Here is a 21,742-nt window from a genome sequence, read left to right as displayed (position 1 = left end):
CACCTGTCCATCCATCCATACATGTGTCAACCTATTCACCCCCCCACTCGTCCGTCCGTCCATCCATCTGTCCATTCGTCCGTCTGTCCGTCCATCCGTCCTTCCATCCATCCACCCACCCACCCACCTACCCACCCACCCATCGACCTATTCACCTGTCCATCCATCCATACATGTGTCAACCTATTCACCCCCCCACTCGTCCGTCCGTCCATCCATCTGTCCATTCGTCCGTCTGTCCGTCCATCCGTCCTTCCATCCATCCACCCACCCACCCACCTACCCACCCACCCATCGACCTATTCACCTGTCCATCCATCCATACATGTGTCAACCTATTCACCCCCCCACTCGTCCGTCCGTCCATCCATCTGTCCATTCGTCCGTCTGTCCGTCCATCCGTCCTTCCATCCATCCACCCACCCACCCACCTACCCACCCACCCATCGACCTATTCACCTGTCCATCCATCCATACATGTGTCAACCTATTCACCCCCCCACTCGTCCGTCCGTCCATCCATCTGTCCATTCGTCCGTCTGTCCGTCCATCCGTCCTTCCATCCATCCACCCACCCACCCACCTACCCACCCACCCATCGACCTATTCACCTGTCCATCCATCCATACATATGTCAACCTATTCACCCACCCACTCGTCCGTCCGTCCATCCATCTGTCCATTCGTCCGTCTGTCCGTCCATCCGTCCTTCCATCCATCCACCCACCCACCCATCCAATAAGTAAATATAGGCAACCCTCACTTTTCGAAAGTGTAAGTTAGGCCACTTCACTTTTACGAACGACCCATGTTAGTACTGATGGTCCCCAATTTATGATGGTTCAGCTTATGATTTTTCTACTTTATAATGGTATGAAAATGATACACGTTCAGTAGAAACCAGCTGGGTTAAGCTATGATGTTTGGTGGGTTCGGTGTATCAAATGCATTTTCGCCTTTAGGACATTTTCAGCTTAGAATGGGTTTATCAGGATGTAATCCCATTGTAAGCCAAGGAGCATCTGTTTTCACAAACCGAAAGCAATCTGAAGAGGGTTTTTGCTTTTATGAAAAAAGCGAAAAGCAAAATCAGTGTTCTGAGTTTGCTTCGCATGAGCCATCATAGAGGCAGCATGTACCCGACCAGTGTGCACCAAGCCCCCTCCCCGGGCACGACACTCAGCCCCTCAGCATCCAGCCCACAGCTCTGAACTCTGTGAGCATCTGTGTTTTATCTCCAATCATTCTATGCATTCGTTAGCAGGACGTGTCCTCAGGTATCAGAAAAGCCTAAGAAAGCTTATAAGGGTGTTACGTGTAGTTTAAAACTGGACGTAGTTAAGCCCATTTGGTATGATTTGGATCTAGGAATGCTCAACGTGTTTTCCATATAAATTAACGATAATATCGCTTCTTCACTTCACGCCATTGCGGCTTACGAAAGGTTTTGTAGGCGCACTCTCCTTTGGGATTGCGGGGGACACCTGTGTGAAGTTACTGTTTTATGCCAGTTTCTCTTCTGGGCTCCAGCAGTCAGCAAAGAGACAGAAGGTCTTAGGTGTCAGCTTGCTTGCTGGAGGGGGGGGTGGGTATCAGAACAGCCTAAGAACACAGGATAAGCTACTTCCAGATCAGGTACCTGAGTGCAGTGAGGACCGTTGAGGGGATTGCCATGGTGACCAGTCGGGAAGGGATGGCAGCGCTCGTTTAAGGAGAGCCTCGCTCAGGAGGGGACACCTGCGCTAAGACCGACATATGGTGAGGAGACAGCCTTGTCCTGATCTGGGATAAGATTATCCCAGGCAGAGAGCAGCACATCACCATGAAGGTGTGCTCGGCCTGACTGAGAAACGGGAAGGAGGGCGAGGTGGTTGACAGGATGAGCTCGGGGGATTGCAGTAGGACCTGAGCTTCGCGCGCAGGCAGGACCTCGCAGGCCCGGGTCCCGAGTCCGGTGCCGTGGGGAACTGTAGGAAGATGCTGAGTAATGCCTCCTGCCCTCCAACTATCTCTTTAGTTGCCATGTGGTCGTGCATGGGTGACGTGGTGGCTCAGGGGACGGGACAGTGATGGCCGGGGCACAGATGGTGGCAGAGCACACGGAAGAGTTGACGAGTGGGGATGCACCAAGGGAAAGCCGGTGGAGCTTATCGGTGGAGTGGATTTGTGAGAGTGTTTATATGCCTTCCTCCCCAAACATCATTAGACAGCGAGTCAGGGTACGTAGACTTTCTACCGACTGAATAAGCGAACCTTCCTTGCACTTTACTTAAGGAGGCCGCTCGTGAGGCCAAGGAGAGGAGGTTAGGGGATTATAAAGCACGAAGCCCGAGGCAGTGTTTCTCTGACTTGAAATCGCACAGCACCTGGGGATCTCGTTACAATGCAGACTCTGACTCAGTGGGTCTGGGGCCAGGTCTGAGACTTCTAAACTGCTCTCGGGCAATTTCAGTGCTACCCGTACTGGAGCCTGTACTTTGCCACCAACAAGGACTTCCTCGCCCCCTGCCGTATGCTCCTGTTGCAAAAAGAAGCCAAACAGTGTCCCCTGGAGCCTGTGCGTCTTAGGAGCAGGTTGGAGCTAGCCGGGAACAGCTCGAGACTCACACACTTAAGGCTGAGGCCATTCTTCCGGTCCACAGGGCTGTGATCCACATGGGGCGCGATCCCTCTCCAGCGACTCCAGGAATTTGCTTTGTGGGGACACAGAAGTCCCTGCTCCTCGGTCCCTTGGGATCGGAGTTCCCGGCCATTATTTCTCAGCCTGTGGCAGTGTAGGCACAGGTCTTCCAGTCCGGCCTCCAGAAGGACATTTGAAAGGATGTATTCTACATGAAAAAGAAGGCTTCGAAGCAAAGTGACCTGTGTGGCAATAAGTCATGTGACTTCCTCTATATAAACGTTGCGGTATTATTACTAACACAGCGCCTTTACCCTGTGTCTGGGTGGGAGAAACGACAGTCTGGGGACCTCTGGGTCCCCAGCGGTAGTAACAGCGGGTGATCAGTTTTGTCAGACTCCGAAGCAGTGCCTCCAGCAGTGGGTCCGTTTCTTAACGAAAAGGATAAGGAACTGTCCACAAGTTTAATACGATACATTTCACTTTCAGAGCGTTGGTGTAAGGGAAACTTCGTGCCATGCTGTAGGATTTCGGGCTGTTTCGAAATGCGTGCACTCCCTCCGAGAAGGGGGGCCAGCTCAAGCCTACTGATCCTCCAGGACCAGCACGGAATGTGTTACCGAGGCGGGATCCCACGTGGACGCTTTTGGGACACGAAGCTCACATTCGATTCCTGGGAGAAAAATCACTGTGCCTTGCTGCCATCTGGTTTCCCAGCCAATACCGTTGATTTGTGGTGTTTCTAGCGGCTCTTTAGACTCTGCCCTGCTTTGTTTCGTGGGAGACGTCGCAGCTGTTCGTTTGTTTAGAGTTCGCACTTCACGCTCGTGCTCCAGCTCTGTTCTCTCCCATCTTTTGAGTTCCCAGGTGCCGTGGTATTTATCGTGACAGGTTATTAGATTATCGTGTGGTAGTTGGTGTTTTTATTAGGTTCTCCCCTTATGATACAGGCAGGTCTTCCTTTTAGAGCCTGCATAGATTTTTTTTCTTTTTTTTTTTTTTAACTAGGGAGCTGGGGATATTGAACTGTCTCGACCTACCTCCGTCAAAATGACCAATATCTTCTGTATCTTCAATAAAACCACTCACTTTGTTTGTGGTTTTCCTCTTCAAAGAAGCTGGGTTCCTCTAATTCCCAGTTTGTTTCTCTTCTCTTTACGGATTCACAGCTTAGTCCAGAGAGAGCTGCTTCCAAGGAAGAAACAAGCATGGCCGAAGAGATCTCTTCCTGCAATGTCTTCAGTTTGTAATTTGGCCCTAGATTTAAGGCAGGGACTTTTCTCGTGTTTATGCAAATGCTTCCAGCATGAGCGTATGCACCTCTCTACCCTGTACTCGGCAAACCAGCCCCTTATTTCCTCAGTGAGGATCCAGAGTGATGGCTGCAATCACAAAGCTGAAAAACTTTTATCTGCCAACAGAATAAAGGTCAGATCTACATGTGGCCGCAGCTGCTTCTCAGAGGTGGAGCTCCAGGCAGAAATGATACGGGGAGGTGATTCTTTTAGAGCAGGGGTCCCCAACCACCATGCCATGGACCAGTACCGGTCCGTGGCCTATTAGGAACCGGGCCACACAGCAGGAGGTGAGCAGCAGGTGAGCCAGCGAAGCTTCATCTGTGTCTACAGCCGCTCCCCAGCACTAGCATCTCTGCCTCAGCTCCGCCTCAGATCATCAGGCGTTAGTTCTCATAGGAGTACTGGTCCCTGGTGCCACAAAGGTTGGGGACTGCTAGTTTAGAGAACAGGTGTCCCGGTGTGAGTAAAGGTGAGCCTTACATAAGATGTTTTCCGTCAGGACGTGCTATGTCTTGTAGGAGAATGGTCAGAATTATACTTAAGAAATGTCTCTACGATGCCAGCTGTGATTCTGCTAAGACGTATCAGGAGCTTAGAAGCCAGACAGTCCTGGATTGAAATCCTGCCTCTGCCACTCCCTAGCTGTGTGACCTTAGGAAAGATATGCAACTATCCTGATCTTTAGTTTCCTTTGGAAAATAGAGAGAACGATGCCTTCTTGGCGGCTGGAAAGTTGTGAGAATTCATGATCAAGTATGGTAAGTTCCTACCACACTGTGAAGAAGTTCCTACCACAATGTGAAGAAGTTGGATGTTACAACTAATCTCTTACCCTGGCTTTTACAGTTTGGGGATCAAAATAAAAAAACCAACAGCCTTCCGATTTCTGACGGCTTCATCTTGGCTCCTTAACTGCCGAGATCACTCATGTCAGGGCTTTTCTCTGCTGGTGCAAATGCTTGGGACCGTCATCGTGACAAAGCCAGTTTCCCCGGACACCAGCAGCTGACTGGATCAGTTTGCTCCTGGGTGCCAAGCCGAGGCAGCAGTGTGCCTGGGGCAGTATTGGGACCGCATGTCCGAGGCTTGCATTTGCAAGACCACCTCCTGTTTTCTGACCTGTCCAGGCGTGCTGCGGTGGATGACGTGTCAACGTGAGGAGGGGTGCAGGGGCTGTAACTGCAGGGCCAGAGCCGGGTGAAGCTGAGTGTGAAAGGGAGCCTTTGCTCAAGATGCGCAGTGAGATGCAGAAAGCACATGTCCTTGCCTTGGTGCTGGTGTTCTCGGCTTCCGTGAAGGTGTCTCTTTCAACACAGTTTATTTTCTAAGCATGGAGTCGTAGGGAGATAATGTGACCCAGTTAACACGATCGGGCTCCAGCCTCTCCAGGGGATGTATCCACTGGCCGTTCATCACACACCCAGCTTCCTGCTCAAGAACCAAGCTATGACCCCAGGTCTCTAGTGCACAGAGCAACATGCTGTCAGCTCTCTGGCCCCAAGTTAGGCAGTAGCCACTTTCTTACCGAGGCGAAGAATGTACCGCTCTGTGTATCCAACTGCAGAGGCAAATACCTTTGTTCTAGAAGCTGGAGATGGCAGTCTTGTCAGAGAATGTATTTTTCTTTTACATTCGATACTATTTCTAATACTGTCTTAGACCTGCTTGTCTGTGCTGTTTCTCCAAGCGGTGTGTCTCTCCTGGCTCCTAGCTTTTATGAGCTATAAAACCATCTCATTTCCATAATTGTTCTTGTCTAGCCTGGCACTATTATTCTCTGGCCTCCAGAGCCATTTGGGTTTCTCCTGGAGGGGCCAAGAAGCCTGAACTCACTGCCTCGTTTCCAACTAATTTGGAAAAATTCAGCTAAAGGAATTTCACTTGCAGATGCACAAGATGCGGGCATTATTCTCGGTGGGTTGGGGTCATCTTCTCGTTCTCTTCGCCATAGGACCCCCGAGCGTGCCTTCTCGGTGGGGGCAATGTCACTCCTAGTGGAGGGAAAGTCGCTTCTTGTGGGAGGGGGAGGGGTACAAAAACTTACGTATAAAGCATAGATATACAATATATAAATAGATATAGTACGTCTGTGGCATTAAAATTTCATGGAAGTTTTAGAAATGTTTATAAAGGCTCTCGAAAGGGCGGGTTATAACGAAAACAGGGTCGAAAAACACTGCTCTAGAATTTTGCCCTCCATGCCTCATACTTTCCATTCACAGAAAATGCCTAAAAGGAGACCCTTTGCTCTCTCCCGGTGGTGAGGAAGTGGCCAGGTGTGGTTCTGTGAGGCGCAGAGGCCGGCATATGTCCAGCTGAACTGCTGCTCAGACTCGTTGGGGAAAACTGCCCATTCGTTTTAAACAGCATCTGAATCTCGTGGAGAGATTTCAAAATGCCAGCTCCCGGGCCCCACCCCATAGGTACCCCAGACCTTCTGGAGGTGTAGCTATCACTGGAGCGATTCCAAAATAGCCAGATCAACACTAAACCCACAACCACGGATCTGGAACAAGGAGAGGAAGTAGCTTAGGTTAGGAGCTGACGCAGGGCCAGAAAGTGAGGCTGTTCTCTAGGCCTTGCTGACCCCACCCATCCTCACCTCTGTGCTTTGGCAAACTGCATGGTGCGGGGTTCCCCAAACAGACCCCAGCCTCCCCCACCTCGACACGTCTGCTCACGACGTTCTCTCCCCTCGGGGTCCCCTTGCCTTCACCTGACACCTGTCAACCTTCTACTTTTCTCTGAGACCGAGCTCCAGTGATGCCTCTTGCATCCCATTTTCTTGCACTTACCACATCCTGCCTTACATTTCATTCATGGGTACATGTTGTCTTGTTGTTCTGTTTCAGTGAGGTATCATTGACATACCAGGAAATCCATTCATTCTAAGTATATAATAAAATGATCTTCAGCAAATGTATGAAGTCGTGCGGCCGTCACCACAGTCAAGTTTTAAAATAGTTCCATCACTCCAAAAAGTTTGCTCTTGCCCGTTTGCAGTCAGACCCTAACCGACGCCCAGCCCCAACCCAGGCCCAGGCCACCTGATTCCTTTCTCTAAAGATTTGCCCGTTCTGTATATTTCATGCAAACGGAATAATACAGTATACAGTCCTTTACATCTGGCTCCTTTCAATGAGCATAACCTTTTTCAGGTTAATCTACGTTATAGCATGCATTGGCAGTTTGTTCTGTTTCATTGCCAAATATGATTCCATGGTATTGGAATTTAGTCGATATTAGATCAGTTGGGTTGGATTACTTTTGGATTTATGGATATACCATATTTTGTTTACCCGTTGATCATTGATGGACATTTGGGTTGTTTCCATTTGGGAGTTATTATGAATAATGCTGCTATTCGCTGTCTTTGTGTAGATATATGTTTTCACGTCTCTTGGGGAGCTTGGGGGTGGAGTTGCTGAGTCATGTAAATAAAGGTAAACATATATACCTTTATTTACATATTTTTTAAGCCGTCCATTTGTTTTTCGTAGTGGCCATAACCGTTTCATCTTTTACATTCCTACCAGCAATGTATGAATATTTCTCCACATCCACATGAATGCTTGGTATTGTCTGTGTTTTTTTTTTATTATACTCATTCTAGTGGGTGGATAGTGGGACCTTGTGACTTTTATTTGTATTTTCCTAAAGACTGATGATGCTGAGCATCTTTTCAAATCCTTGTTAGACATTTGTCTGTCTTCGCCAGTAAAATGTCTACTCAGATTACCTATTTTTTAAATTAGGTTGTTTGTCATTTTACTGTTGACTTTTAAAATCGGTAGAAAGTGTTCTTTCATCATCTTTCTCCTTGCTGATTTTCTGTCTAGCTGTATTGTCCGCTGTTGCGAGGCATAATGACTTCTTCCACCATAGTCATTGGATTGTTTATTTCTCTGTTCGTTTTGTCAATTTTCGCCTCGTGTATTTTGGGGCTCTGTTCGGAGGTTGCTGCGGTCGGGTTCACATGTGCCATTTTGTAATTTGTTTGACGTCTCATGTCCTCTTTGTTCTGTTTTTTTCCTTATTGCCTTCTCTGTGTTCAGTAGATGTTTTTCCCATGTTTCGTTTTAATTCATCGTCCCCTATGTTTTGAATTCTTTTCTTCGCGATTGCATCTACCGCGTGCATCTTAAGTCCTCACAGCCCACTTCAGATCGGCGCTAACTTAACTCCTGTAAAACTTTGTCCCATACAGCTCGGTTTCTTCTCGCTCCTTTGTGCTATTGGCATAGGTATCACATCGGTACGTATCCTGAGTTTAACAGAGCAGCGACATTGTTTTGTGTGACCCTGCGCATTCTAAAGCTGTTAACGGGAAACGTATATTTATACTGCCTTTTGTACTCACCCACATATTTCACTTCTCTGGGGCTCTTTATTTCTTAGTGTATATTTGTGTGTGTAGATAGGTTGCTGTGTGATATCATTTCCTTTCCACCTGCAGAGTTCCTTTCGTATTTCTTGCGAGGAAGATCTGCGGGCGATGAAGTCTCCCGGTCTTTCTCGATCTCGGAATCTCTCTATTTTGCCTTCGGTTTCAGGTGATAGTTTTGCTGCATCTGGTGTTCTTGCTTGACGGCACCAGTGAGTGTGAACCGCGAGGCTGCCGGTGTGCATGGCCAGCCCACCTGGAGGAGCCGCTGTGCCAGCCACAGCGTGGGCAGCACGTGGGAGGGAGGGAAAGAACCCAGATCCCCACTCGTTTTGACAGAGGTCCAGTTTTCCGTGAATAAATGTTCCTCAGTTAGTTTACGTTTTCGTCAGTTTCCAGAGTCTTGAAATGGTGGTTTCTGAGACCTTTATCGTTGTTCTTTGAGGAGGGGGTTTGTCCAGCTTCTCACAGTGCCATTCCATCCCCATTGTTTTGTCCAGAGAGGAAGAAAATCATGTGGTGATTAAGAGAATGGACTCGTGCACCAGATTGTATGGGCTTCGATCCTGGCTCCGCCATTTGTTACGTGCGAGACTTCGGTCAAGTCACTTAACCTCTGGGCCTCAGTTTCGTCATCTGTAGAATGGGGATAATAACAGTACCTACTAGTGGGGTTGTTATAATATACATACAGCGCTAGGAGCAGTCCTTGGCACATTGTAAATGCTACAGAATATTAGCTCTTATTATTAGCTCGGTAAGGGCAGGGCCCGCATCTCAAATTTGGGACTTTAGACCCCGCATTGCTGGCCTGGTGCCTCGCACAGAGTCAGCGCATCTGAGCCTCGGGTCCCCTTTCCTGAGTGATGCTTGGCATTCGGAGGGAGTGAGGGCAGCTCTCAGAGAGCCTGCAGGTGCGAGGAGGAAGGATGGCAGGGGCCGAGGAGCAGATGGCTTTGTGCCTTGCCGAGGCCAAGCGGGGGTCAGTCCTCATCTTGGGCTCACGTGCGTTTTCCCTCCCAGCCCCAGAGACTGCCAGAAATGCCCGGTGCTGCTCACGGGCCGTGCTGCAGTTAATTCAGCACAGTCGCCGCCACCCTCTCAGAAAGTTTCCCTGCATCAAGCATCTCTAGGAGTGGGGAGAGCAGCTTGGCCGCAATGCCTGTTTAGGTCCTTGCTCAAAGGGAGGTGGGAGGGCAGAGGGACTCGCTGTGTGTGGTCACCAACCCCCGCTGCTGGTCTTCTGCACAGAGCTGTCATGTCCATAGGTAACTGGTCCTTATCCCTCCAGTGAATGCAGCTGGGGTAAATAAACCAAGTCTGGGCTGAATTCAGCACCTTGACAGGACACCTTTGTGCAGGAAAGTGTGCATCCTGCACAACTGTATGCAGTGGCCTGGCTCGGCCACCACGTGCCCCATTCTGGACTGCGGACGTGATAAGGCAGCCTTTGACCTCAGGGACCTTTCAGCCTTCACGAGGGACGCCAGACATGCCCAAATCGTGATGGCTGTGCCATCTCTCTTATACTGTACCAAGTACTGGGGCTGCGTGGGAGAAGATGGAGGGAAGGAGGATTTCTAGCGGAGGCGGCACGTGAGCCCCCTGTTGCTAGACCAGTAGGGATTCCTGAGGTGAGTGGGGTGGGACAGGGCACTTTGGCTCATCTGAAGACCCAGGCATGAGAATGAGCCAGGCCAGCGTGGGAACATGCACAGGAGGGAGGGGAGAGGCAGAACGCGGTCAGATCTCGGCGGGTCTGTCACCCCAAGACGAAGAGCTCAGGCTTTTCCAGGTGGCAGTGAGCATCACTGGGGAGTTTTAGGCAGAGAATCAAGTGAGGATGGATGGAATGAGGTGAGACAGGAAGGAGGACAGTGGCCCGGGCAGGTGCACCTGGGAGGCTTCAGAGATGAGGCAGGGACAGCGGAACTGAGGCGGGCAGGGTCTGGAGAGGGGCAGAGGCCAGTGGGATGTGGAGCCAGGGACGGCTGTCGGGTTTGTGGGGCCAGGGCCCATGCAGATGCCAGTCAGAATACTGACGTTCAGAGAAGGGATGAGAAGGGCACCAAAATGTAGACTTTCTTATTGTCGTGGAAGTTTTTAATGCTGCACATGAGCAGACACTGTTTTCTTATGGTCTGTGTTTATCTTACACCCGGACACACAAGCTTGGTAACCATATTATTTTCTCATCAGCTCATTCATTTCCGAGAGAGGGTGTAATTAGGTGGAAGTAGATGGTCTTGGTTTTTAGGATTTAACCTGACCTGCCTGGCGGCGTGCTCTTGAAGAATTTGTGTATACCGATTTCGTGCCCTGCCTTGGTAGCAGTGGTTTAAAAGTGCTTGACTCCTGTGGAAGGACAAGTAGGATTTGAAGACCAGGAAGAGAAAGAAATGAAATGCCTGTGTGAAGCCCTGGTATCCTACCCCATTGCTATAGCATGGCTGCAGGTTTGAGTGTGAGATTCCTGGTAAGCAAAGCAAAAACGGAAATAGAACTAAAGTCATACTGTGTAATAGCCTTTGGTTGGAGCTAGCCAGGCTGAGAGGAACAATAAAATTAGTTGCTAGGAGCAGCAGAGCTTTTACTAGTACTTAATTAAAAACTTCTTATATCAGCTTTAACATAGCGTTTCTGAAAGTATGTATGTGTATATACACACACACACACATATGTGTGTGTATATATATATATTTCAAGGGATGCTTAGTATTAAAAAAAAGATTCTTGTGTGTGTGTGTGTGTGTGTGTGTGTATTTTTCAAGGGATGCTTAGTATTAAAAAAAAGATTCCATAGTCAGGAGAGTTTCAGGAAATGCTACATAATATATATTTTGATGAATGATTAACAATGAATGTTACTGTTTGGAATTCTCATGTAAATCTTGTAGTAAAGAAACCTGCTCACCTTTGTTCAAAATTATATGACTTCATAACTCTTTTCTTCCCTGCATAACTTTTAACCATGACTAATACATATTTTTAGCAGCAAGTTTGGTGAGCAGTTTGCTGAGGGCTCCCTCTGCTTACCTGAGAGAGCCCATTAGCCTTCACCCCCGGGGTCAGAGCAGCTCGCTGAGGCAGGGCGTGACTCTCTGCTTCTCTTTATTCTGGTAGAGAGAAGCTTTGTTCATCCTCTGTGATAATTGTCTGTTTTCATAGTTGCCATCTCTATTATACTGTGAGCTATTTGAGAGCTTCTCTAGTTCGTTTTTAGTTCCTGGTGTGGCACAGGTGCTCGTTGTAGGGTTTTTCAATTCATCTGACAGTGAGCCTGGTCTCTAGGCGATGTAGAGATGCCTGATTCTGTAAAAACAATTCTGCTTGGGGAGTGTGTGTATGTATGTGCATAAGTTGTTAGTACGTTAGATGGAAATCTTTCTTAAGACTCTGTATGGTCCTCTATACAACTTTTGTTGAACGCTGAGGAAATCTTTGAACTCCTACAGTTCTTGAAGTTTCTCTAATAAAAGAGACCTGGCACCACAAATTTGTGAATTGAAAGAATGTCTGCAGTCATTGTGTGAAAGGTGCTAAGCACAAACTATTAATAATATAGCCTGATGTAAAAATTTCTGGTGTAAAAATGTACAGCTCAATAACTGTGTGGAAGAAAATTCTATTAATTGTACCCAGCAGAGATGGAAAAACCTTTGTTTCCCTGTGAGGGACCACAAGCCATAGAGAAAAATCGCTGGTGAGATTTATTAGTAGGAAGTAATTAAATGTAGAGCTCTTTTAAAGAAGAGCATAAAATGTTACCCATTTTCCTAGAATTAATTGACTATAAGGTTTCACTAAATATGAGGAATAATAAAAAATTTGCTAACGATATCCTTTAGAGTCATTCAGGGAAGAGAGCTGCTTGGGAGACTAGATTGATGAGAGAAACTAAGAAACGGGGTGTCGAGGGGAAAAAAACAGTCTGAGGAAGATGCAGGAAATGGCAGAGATGAAGTTTTAGAGAAGGAGACCAATGAGGCCTTTCTAAGGAAAGCTGGTCGACATGCTCACTCTCAGGATAATCAGAGGAAATGATGGTGCCTTTGTTAAAAACCCAGGTTAAGGAGAGGGCTGGTGGATTCTCAAGATACTGTCACAAAGATGGGCAAAGCCACGTTGCGCATTCGCAACCCCAGGCATAACGTCATTCACAGTGATGAACGTTGCATATTTGAAGCTTGTGACGGGCTGTGAGGGCAGAATGGTTACCTTCATATTACACACGGGAAAAGGAAGTTACAGGCGCCTAAGGTTCAGGGTTAGTGTGTGGCTCTGAAAACCTCTTATGTTTTCCATCCGCCTCCCCACATCCCCCGGGTACCGATGCCCTCCGTGTGAGCTGGAGGCCAGAGTTAGTTATCTCTAAATTGGGGATTCTCTACATTATTCTTACTCAGCTTTTTCATGAAAATGGTCGTGACATGCCACCTGTGTATCACGTGGTCACAGTAGAGGCTCAATCATTCCATCAGAAATAAAGCAACATTGATTGCATGTCTCTCTTACCTGGCCGACCTGTGAGGTGGGTGGGTGGGCGAGCGATCTGTTTGCCACCTGGGCAGTGACAGGAATTGCATCTCTGTTTTCTTCTGTTACCTGGTTCTGCATACCTTGGATCCTGGATTCGTAAGTGAATGCCGTGTGTGTGCGCCCCTTCCCCTGTGCCCTAAGTTACTTGCTGCTGTTCAGATGACAAACAACCACACAATGTGACTCACTTGATGAAACTGCTTCTGCTGCCTCAGCAGGGGGGAGGGCTCCCTGGGCTTCCGTGGTTAAGCCCCTTCCCCGCTTTACCGCAAGAAGACATGTCCTTGGCACATCAGACAAGAAGTTAAACTTGACTTGCATATTATTTTTATTGGATCAAATAAGCTTGCATGAAAGTTGTGACTAGAATGACTTTTTTGTGTCAGAAGCAGGAGTGCCTCACAAACTTGTTATAAATGGCCAGCATTTTTATTATAAACACGGGAATAACGTGATTTTCCGAACTGGATTGGCAGAGTTTGGCGATGTGTGGTCTGGGGCCAAATCCAGCCCGCTGCTTGTTTTTATTAAAGTGTGATTAGCACACAGCCGTGCCCATTGTTTGCATATTGCGTATAGATGTTGCTAGGGTGGGTCCAGTAGTTGCTACAGGAACCATGTGGCCTGGAAATCCTAAAATATTTACTCTCTGGCCCTTTGCAGAAAAAAGTGAGCCAGTTTCTGTTCCAGAATCCCGACAAGGGGACCATGCATTCTTTGTGTGACTACAGTTTAATGTGAGGTCGACATCTCCTGGACCATTTCTGCCTCTGCTCCCTAGCGTGGGCCTTGCTCCTGCTGAGCATGGGGTTTGGGGGTGCAGCCTCCTCCAGGTTCACCAGGGGCAGCCTGCTGGCCTCTCTCGTGTCCTTTGCCCCTCAGAGCAGAAATGCTTTTAGATGTTGGCTCTCCTGTCAGCCTCCCAGCTCTCAGGCCTCACCTGTCTCCAGGTCGAGCCCAGGGAGACTCCTCCAGGGTCCTTTCGGCTCCGCCTTCCTTGACGCAGGCCTCCCACCAGGCTGCGGCTCTGCTGCATTTTACTTCTGAGGCGCCTGTCACGCATATGTGCTCCTCTGACGGTCTGCCAGCCCTGCCCTGCCTAAGCCTCGTTCCCCACCAGCACTGTTGAAATAGTTCCCCGGGCAATCTTTGCTCACTCCATACAATGCAGTGCGGCCAGGGTCGTGTTGCTACCCCAAATCCAGGGCCGATCCTCCACCTGCCTGCAAGGCCGTTCTATCTCAGATCACTCCTCACAGTGCTGAGGCCAGAGCACCTCCCTCATTCCAGGGGTGGTGTGAGCTTGCTCGCCGCCACGCCAAGCCTCCCACGCCGCTGACCATTGCTCCCGGACTGCTGTCCCCCCCCACCGCCCTGCTCTGCCCAATCTGTTACCATCCCGTGCATCCTTGTTGAATCCCAGACAGGTTTTTCTCTGCATGCGGTGTGTTCTCACTCCCTCGAGCCCTCTGCCGCTCTGTTATATGCCCCGTATCAGAGGCTGTGTTACTTGATTGCGGCTTTCTGCTCTCCCCAGACTATACACTCCCACAGGCCAGGGATTGTCCCTCAGTCATAGTTAGATTCCTTGCATCGGCCGCGAGGCAAGCACTGTGCATGGCATCGAACTGGAAGTCACACAGAGCGTGCGCACCTGTGAGGATCCCTCAGTCATAGTTAGATTCCTTGCATCTGCCGTGAGGCAAGCACTGTGCATGGCATCGAACTGGATGTCACGCAGAGCGTGCGCACCTGTGAGGACGGCAGCTGTTCTGGGCGTCTGCTTTGAGCCAGCCGTGGTCGAGCACCCACTCCAGCAAGGACTGTCTGCACGCACAGATGTGGAAACAGGCTCAGAATGATTGACTCGGGTAAGCGCTGGCGTTCGACTCGAAGCTCCCCTGCTCCAGTGCCGCTGTCATATGGCCAGGTGGCACTGTTGCGAACGTGCACACACACACGCCCTCTCCGTGGCGTGAATACCGTGCGTCTCTGCACACACATACCTTTACCTGCCTGTGCGTAAGAGTCACCTTGGGAGCTTCGAAAATACTCATCCCCAGGCCCAGCTCTCAGGTGACGTCAGCGTCTCAGGGGGTGAGGGGCAGGCGCTGGTGTGTTTTAAAAGCTTCCCAGGTGATTCCAGTTCCAGTCCAGGCCCCACTGTGCAAGGCAGGGTCGAAATGTGGACAGACCTGTGGAGGGCTCGCGAGAGCGGTCCCGACCTGTAGCCACAGCTCCTATGAAGTTGGCTGCTCGCTGAGCTCCTGATAACCTCGGCCCTTCGGGAGATCAGGATGGCTCATCTGCCCCAGGCCGTGGTCCCTGGCGCTTCCTGTCTTGTGACAGCGTGGACCCAAGTCTCCCTTTTGGGCTGGGCCTGGACATGCCTCAGGCACCCTAAGAGGCGAGCCTTCCAAAACTGCAGCCCACTTTGCCTTATGTGGAAACGCGGGTCTCTGTGACCTGGACATGAGGGGGTGCTTTCGATTTGCAGCTGACTTAAAAACGAGGCTCTTTAATCCTGAGTGAGGCGGGCTTGTTGGGGACAGAGTCCAGCGGGCCGTAGTTCTCAGAGCACAGCGCCGTGGTCAGCACCATCGGCAGCACCTGGGGTTGTTGGGACAATTCTCAGATCCATCCCGGACCCTCCGCACTTGGAGCTCGGCAGGCTGACACCCTCTGCGTGACTCTACTGCCATGAAGGGTGACAGCCACAGGTCTAGCTGGGTGGTGAGTAGTACGTGGGTCCCTGAAATGCCAGTTGTATGGTCTTCGGCCCCCTTGGGCATCAGGGACCCTGGGAGCTTTATAAAACTCCAGGCTCCCTATATTTTCACCACGGCTCCAGGAGATTCTAAGACGCGAACCCCCTTTTTTCTTTTTCTGAATTGTGGTAGCAGGAATCGGAGGAATATTGCATTCTTTTAATAATGACTTCGTGTCCACTTGGCACAGGGCAAGATCACGTCCTCTTTCCTTTTCTTCCTGGAGTTTCACCTGCCTGGTCCCTAATTATCGGGACATTTTCCATCAGTCCTGTTACCCGTTCAGTGAAGACGGACGTTCCCTTTAGCATGGGTGTTCCTCATCGCTGGATTGTTCACTGCCACATAAAAGCCACAAATGGGTTTTACGATCTCCGGCATACTTAATTAGTCTATCTTCTCAAAATTGTGTTTTCAGTGAGTGAAGACATTAGCCTCTGATCTAATTGATCCACAAAGCATCTTTTTAGCATGTTTGTGTATCTTAAGTGTTGATCCAGGGGGGACGTCTCTGAGGCTGACTTAAGGAGGTACAGACCCTATGACTTCCTGTCACCCTTGCGGGTCACCCTGCCAAGGGCAGGTTTGAGGCAGGATGGGCGCCACAGGCACAGGTGTCAGCTCTTTCTAAAAGAGCCGATTATTTTTCTTGTGCTCCTGGTTGTCTCTATCCCCACCACCCTTATCTGCCATCATAAATGTCCATACCTGTGCCATAGTTTATGACAAGGCACACCTGCCCAAACGGATATGCTGCCTAGTCTATATGTCATTAAGCCTCATGGTGGAAATGAAAGAGGGCTTCTGCTCCAGCTGGTCCCACCTGTCCACCCTCCCTCCCACTTTCACTGTCCTTTACCCCCGTGGTGGAGGTCGCCAGGCTGCAGATACACTAGACGGCTCGAAGTGACTGGGGTGCACTCAGGGGACCCTGCCCGGATGTATCCCTGTTGCATTTTTGCATCTGGCCTCCTCTAGGAACCTCTCAAGACTCAGCACAAAGGCCTAGATGAAGCTCCCAAAGCACCCCCACCTTCTAGGCGGTCAGGCTACCTTCTTTGGGGTTCCCACGTTGCCTACCTCTTGCACGCCCCTGTTAGAGCACGTATGCCATCATGCTTGTTTTAGGTCATGAAGCAAAGGAGTGAATAAACGAATCCTTTGTTTTTACTCGCCAGACCTTTCAGAAAGAATTTCTTTGGGAGCATTTGAGAGCTATTTTAGTGAGACCGGAACTCGCTAAATTTCTTTTCGCGACAATTGCAAATACTTGGTGTTTGGAAAATAACACTCTAACCACGTAACTAGGGGTGACGGAGTTGTGAGCTGGCCTCGACTTGGTTAGAAAGCCCTGTGGAAACAACGATCGGAATTGGAATGTGGGAAACAGAGGGGCACACGGGTGTCCCGTCGTCGGTCACAGGCGGGGGCCTGTGCCGGGGTGAGAACACTGCTCTTCAGAGCTTTGCCGCAGGACCAGTGCTGAAGGAATGACAGAGTCATGCGTGTCACCGTGTTAGCGCGGTGACACCCAGGGACCTTTAACGAAATCCCAGGGCCCGGGCTGCTCCCAGACCAATGGGTCAGAAACTGGGGGGGGCCAGGCATCTAAAATTTTTTTAATGCTTGCCAACTGCTTCTACCTGAAGGCAGCTTGGGGAACCACGGGGCTAAAGGAGTCTGTTTCAATGTGTGTGGGGTCGGAAGTATGGCTAAGAGGCGTCTTCATGTTACATTTCTTTTTTATAATAAAGGCCGAGCAGAGGTTTGCTAATTGATCATCACAGGCACACGTGGTGTGTGCGCGCAGGCTCGTGCGTATGGACATTACTAGGGAGGTTGTGGCTGCCTGGGCGTTGATAACAGTGCACATGTTTGTCACTTGGAGGAAGGCTAGATTCATGGAACTCCCCCCCCCTCCGCCTTCCTGAGCAGCATACGCCCAACCGATAAGTGCTTGCAGCTCAGTGGCCCCCAAAATATAATTCTGTGTCTCCAAGTGCTTCTAAAATTCCCCCGTTCGTTTCCATTGCCAGTGTATCGACTTAGGCCTTTTCTCCTCTCTGTAACAGTCCAGCCTTTTTCTCTACGGGCACATTCACGTCTTCGCTCTCACGCCCCCGTTAGCCACACCTGGGGTCACTCGTAGCTTTACAAAGCCTTTGATGCTCCCCGATGCTCCACAGATAATTGATAATGGTTATAGATAGCCCTTACCTAGCATGTACACCTCGGTGTTATTTACCCCTGGCACCGGCCCCACGAGGTAGCACTGTTAGCCCTATTTTACAGGTGGGAAGGTGAGAGCATGGGGTAACTTGCCCAAGGTCACAAAGTCAGGGCGGACCCAGGCTTTTGGGCTCCAGAGCTCTGACTCTGCACCCCTCTGCTTGGCCGCCTCTCCCTGCTCTCTGCTAAGGGACTTTGCATTCATTGGGTCTGACCTTCCCAGCCATCCTGCTAGGTGGGTATTTTTCCTGTTTCACAGAAATCAGGTCTTGGACGGGTTAAATAACTTGACCAAAGGCACAGCCAATTAAGGAACTAATAGTTGGTGCCCTGCCTCCCTGACCCCACCGCACTGCACAGGACTGTCTAATTTCATTAGGCTGGCACCTCTGACTATACTCTGTCCTCAGCTCACCTTTCCAGGTAGTTCCATGCCATTATGAAGCCACGCCACCTGACTTCGCTCACACTGTTTCTTTTGCTGGAAACTTCTTCCAGCTAGGGCTGTCGCATCCCCCGTGACGGAAACTCTTGCCTTGCTCATAATCCCCTATGTGGAACCTGCAAACAGCAGGAAGCAGAGGCCATTCATTTCCGCTCTCCCTCAGGAAGCCCGAAAATAAAGCACCTCCTCTTGACCACCCCCTCCCTGCCCCAAGTGTGACGTTTGCATCATGAATGTCACATCCAGGCACTTCGTGTCACCCTTAGGTCCCTGCCCACCTTTCTGCTAGGTGGCATCTTCAGGCCAGGTGTGGTATCTTCCTTGTTTGTTCTGTCTTCTGCGTTAGGGCGTAAGGTAGCCAACAGAAGCTATTCTGTAAATGTTTGTTCAACAAAACTAAAGCAGACAAGAATGCCAAGGTGGGAAAGTCATAAAAATATTTCATCCAAGGGGCTTTGGCAGGGAGGGCTGTAGGGCATAGAGCAGTCAGGGATGTATTTACCTGGTGGCTTCTAGAGACACCTACATTGTCTGGAAATTTCCAGAGTGAAGCGAAGAGCTAACGATTTGCCTCATGAGCTCATCTAGCTTGTCCATTTTGCCACCAGGGTTTTTGTTTCATTTAGTTTTTATTTATTTTCCTTAGGTATGCTAACCCGGTTAAAAAATGAAAAATGAAAAAGGAACGCAAAAGCCTGGCTCCTAGGCCCGCTCAGCACGGATTTTTAAAATAGGATAGAGTTGGGAGTGTGTGAAAACTGTGGACTCCTGGACTTTCACAGGACTCCTGGGCCCCAGATCGCCGTGGGGTGGGAGAAACTGTGCTTCCTGAATAGAGGCAGAACCATTCGGGACGGAAACTGGTGCCAAGAAAAACTTCTTTGCCACTGGCAAAGTTAATTCTTTAACGGTGTAATTAGGGTTATCATAGTTAAGTAAACGTTTTCTAGACTCTTCAGGTTTAAAGCACTTTGCACAGGTGCCTTTTCGCATCGAGGACAAAGGGGCGCGTGCGCCGCGAGGCCGGAAGGGGGCCTCCTCCGTGGCGCCCACCGGGATTGGCGTTGAGATTTCGTTTTGCACCCGCAGGTGAGCGTGCTGACCACCCTGGAGCGGAGGTTCAACCTGCAGAGCGCCGACGTGGGGGTCATCGCCAGCAGCTTCGAGATCGGCAACCTGGCGCTCATCCTCTTCGTGAGCTACTTCGGGGCGCGCGGGCACCGGCCGCGCCTCATCGGCTGCGGGGGCATCGTCATGGCGCTGGGCGCGCTGCTGTCCGCGCTGCCCGAGTTCCTGACCCACCAGTACAAGTACGAGGCCGGCGAGATCCGCTGGGCCGCCGAGGGCCGCGACGTGTGCGCCGCCAACGGCTCGGCCGGCGACCAGGGGCCCGACCCAGACCTCATCTGCCGCAGCCGGACCGCCACCAACATGATGTACCTGCTGCTGATTGGCGCCCAGGTGCTCCTGGGCATCGGTGCTACGCCCGTGCAGCCGCTGGGCGTCTCCTACATCGACGACCACGTGCGCAGGAAGGACTCCTCTCTCTACATAGGTAGGGGCGGCCCGCCCAGGGCTGCGGGGCTCTTTCGTGCGTGTGCGCGGCGCGTTCGTCACCTGGGTGTGTGGGCAGAGGAGGGGCAGGTGGGCCCGTGAACTTCGTGTTTTGCCAGAGCCATGGTTTTCGGGCCTGGCTTCAAACACTCAGGGATTTCGAAGAATGCTGATGTCTTGAGTTGCACCCCCAGAAAATCTGGCGTGGTTGGTCTGGGGTGCAACCTGGGTGTGGAGCCAGTTTTGAAATGCTCTCAAGGTGATCCTGCTGTGCAGGATTTGAGCTCTGCTATGGTAGAGCATTAACTGACCTTGGGTGGGACTACGTGCTTAGGAGTTTTAGTTTTATTTATCTGCCTCTGTGTGTGTGTGTGTGTGTGTGGACTTTGGCTGTCTTGCACTAGCCTCCACAGTAGACTTGGGGTTTACACATTGGAAACCACAGTTTTTTGTGTGTGTGTGTGTGTGTGTGTGTGGGTGTGTGGACTTTGGGTGCCTTGCACTAGCCTCTACAGTAGACTTGGGGTCTACACATTGGAAACCACAGTTTTTAACAATCAAAACAATCTTTTGGTCATTGTCCTGTTGAAACTCAGAGAGAGAGAGGATCGCATTCCTAGCATTTGGTACCAAAGTTGGTGACCTAGAGTCATATTTTTTTTTTCCCCCTGTAACATGGGTATGTGCTAGAACTGGGTATTTTGGAAGAAATAAAGTACATGTGAGTTTTTAAACATTATTTTGCGCTGTAAGAGCTTCTGATGCTGTATACTGGAGGGATAGAAGCCGTTTGCAGACGTGAGGTTAAGAAATATCTGAGCGGTGAATTGCTTTCACAGAAAACAGAGTCCTTGGTCAACATCACTGCCCTGGGCCCTTTTGCATGACCATTTGTAGAGTGAGGGCCGGCCTGCCTAGCTTCCCATCCCTTGTCTACCAAGTACAAGCTGTCACCCAGTGCTAGGCTTTGAAAAAATCACCTCTACCTGCAGAAGCTTTGTGCCTCCCCCAAAGCAGTGTGCCTTGAGATATGAAGTTTGTCATAACATAGAGGTTTAGGTTACACAGAGTTTAAACAGATCTCGACATAAAGCATCATATCTGCCAAGCTTCCAGCACACGCTGCCCAAGCTTTCTTTCTGAGACAAGTGGCTTGGAACAGTTGCACACATGAATGCTGATTTCCCGCTGTGCCTTTCTGTCCCAGCTATGGAGTAGATTGTTTTGCTGAAAAATGTGTTGCAGGTGTATGTTTCAGCCCTCTGTGAACAGGCTCGGGGTGAAAAAGGTGGCCTCTGTGAGCCTGGTCATGTGACCTAATCGGGGAACACAAAGCAGAAGAGAAGCCTGGTCAGTCAGACATGGCCAGTCCCTCTCCCCATGGGGTTAGCAGCTTCCATAATTGTTTCTGAAGGTGAGCACAGAGGCCTAAGGGAGTCATCGACATTTTGTTACTTTTAAAGCTTGAGCGAAAGCCATTCCATGTGACTCTGTTACAGACTGGGACATGGGACACAGCATGTAGTCTCGAGGTCCAGCCGGACAGTGGGTCTCTGACCTGATGGATGCCACCCTGGGACCCTAGGAGAGATGTCTTCTGGCAGTGATGACAGCCAGTAGGCAAATCAGAGCACAGAGAAGGAAATGGGGAGTGTGAGGCTGAGTTCTTGTCTCTGATGATAGAATCGGGTAGAAAAATTTCTCCCCAGAATTGCTGCTCGAGCTGGACCAGTGCTGATCACCTCTGCCCTGGGCTTCCTGCCCGGAGCAGTGGGCTCAGAGCCCTCTTCTGGGCATCTCCCCTGGTGTGTCAGGCTGTGGTGCTTCCAGGCACAGGATGGAGCCTGGTTTGCATGCGCAAAGCTTCAGGGTGAGGAGGCGTTTGGTTTCGGGGGTGGGCGGTGG

The 21,742-nt window shown here is 50.1% G+C and overlaps 1 protein-coding gene across 1 annotated transcript in view; it reads left to right on the top strand.

Annotated features, from left to right (window-relative positions):
* Window positions 1–1,822: 1,822 nt before the first annotated feature.
* SLCO3A1 (solute carrier organic anion transporter family member 3A1) overlaps window positions 1,823–21,742 on the top strand; it is a 185,587-nt gene continuing 165,667 nt past the window's right edge. Inside the window, exons 1-3 of the mRNA XM_006905341.3 lie at window positions 1,823–1,828; window positions 2,453–2,557; window positions 19,373–19,838. Of these exons, the coding sequence (XP_006905403.3) occupies window positions 1,823–1,828; window positions 2,453–2,557; window positions 19,373–19,838 (577 nt within the window). The remainder of the gene's footprint in view (window positions 1,829–2,452; window positions 2,558–19,372; window positions 19,839–21,742) is intronic.

Source organism: Pteropus alecto, unplaced genomic scaffold, assembly GCF_000325575.1.
Source record: "Pteropus alecto unplaced genomic scaffold, ASM32557v1 scaffold60, whole genome shotgun sequence".
In the NCBI taxonomy this organism is placed as follows: Eukaryota; Metazoa; Chordata; class Mammalia; order Chiroptera; family Pteropodidae; genus Pteropus; species Pteropus alecto.
Note: the sequence above shows the minus strand (reverse complement) of the source record. Positions and strands in the feature narration are given on the sequence as shown.